Source organism: Wasmannia auropunctata, unplaced genomic scaffold, assembly GCF_000956235.1.
Source record: "Wasmannia auropunctata unplaced genomic scaffold, wasmannia.A_1.0 LD335604.1, whole genome shotgun sequence".
Taxonomy (NCBI): domain Eukaryota; kingdom Metazoa; phylum Arthropoda; class Insecta; order Hymenoptera; family Formicidae; genus Wasmannia; species Wasmannia auropunctata.
The window spans coordinates 4,415-5,760 of record NW_012027286.1 but is presented as its reverse complement, the minus strand read 5'-3'; the positions used below and the strand labels follow the sequence as shown (position 1 = coordinate 5,760).

At 31.9% G+C, this 1,346-nt stretch overlaps 1 protein-coding gene across 1 annotated transcript in view; it reads right to left on the bottom strand.

The window, feature by feature from the left end:
* LOC105456645 (luciferin 4-monooxygenase-like) overlaps window positions 1–1,346 on the bottom strand; it is a 4,992-nt gene that overhangs the window by 2,675 nt on the left and 971 nt on the right. Inside the window, exons 4-6 of the mRNA XM_011700849.1 lie at window positions 1,259–1,340; window positions 301–818; window positions 5–175 (exon numbers count right to left, since the gene is read on the bottom strand). Coding sequence (XP_011699151.1) covers window positions 5–175; window positions 301–818; window positions 1,259–1,340 — 771 coding nt within the window. The remainder of the gene's footprint in view (window positions 1–4; window positions 176–300; window positions 819–1,258; window positions 1,341–1,346) is intronic.

Below are 1,346 nucleotides of genomic sequence, written 5' to 3'. Positions count from 1 at the left end.
AGACGTGTGCTCTTCCGATCTGTGGTAATTTTTTTCTCAATGTTTCTTGATATTGGTTTTGGAAAATAGAACCGCTTGTAATAATAACCTTTAATGACGACAATCGAAATTTCTCTAATATATCCGTCTTAATCATTTGGACTAGAATGAATGGATCAGTACAAAACCACGTTACCTGAAAGTTAAACATAGTCAAACATAGTATTAATTATTAAAATCATTCTTCAACTCTATTTTAATCTCCGAATAGGCATTAAATTTTATTCAAATATTTGTTTAGAAGTTATTTTTTTTATTTACTTGATATTTCTCGATAAATTTGCAGTACATATCACATTCATTATCGTCTGTCACACCGTCTGGTGCAATAATTCTGTCACAGTCTGGTACAACAATTCTGGTTGAACATGCCAAAATGGTCTTAAATGCAAGCCTAACACCGTATAGCCAACGTAATGCCGGTGTAAACATGCAAACGTGACCTTTCATTTCGGCAACTTTTACAGGAAGCATGCGATTGTGTATAGAAGTGTGCGAAATTTCAGTAGCCTTTGGCATGCCTGTAGTACCTGAAGAAAGAACAATAAGGCCAACTTCGTCGGGGTTGCTGATCGGAGTGCATTTGAATTCAGCAACCTCGCGACTATCGTGACCCTTTAAAATATCGTCTACCGATTCATATCCATCTAGCTTGCCGAGAACCACTATTTTTACATCCATTTTCAGTTCCTTTGCCGCTTTTGTTAAACTTACAGCCGATAACGGGATCGTAAAAATTAACTTTGGCGATGTCAGCGAGAGAAAGTATCGTGCCGTCGCTGAAATACAACTAAATGATTAAATTACTGCATAATATTAAAAAAAGTTATAAATACTACGATTGATTTTTTGTAACTTTTTAAAAGAAAATGTGAATAAACTGCAGATAAACTTTTCACAAATTGTAAGCTTTTATATTAATAATTTTTTTAAGTATGTTTTTTTTTAATAAAATTATACTATGTTTAAATCTTAAGTCGATATTTAAAATAGTTCTCTTTCAAGACCGTCTTAAGTAATGCTTTAAGATGCTTTCTTTTTTTTACTATCTTAAGACTGTCTTAAGTATTAGAACTACTGGACTATCAACTGAATACTAGCTTTAGTCTTGTTTTGTATATAGAACAAACACGATTATTTATACACAGTTTTATATAATATGATTTTTTAGTACATAGTATTTATAATAGGAATACCGATAATAAGAAAGATTACACACTTAAAGAGAGTTCATGGTCCCATGTATTGCATTTGCCATTTATATACATGATGCCCAATAATACTATAATCGCGTCTAGATTATTGTC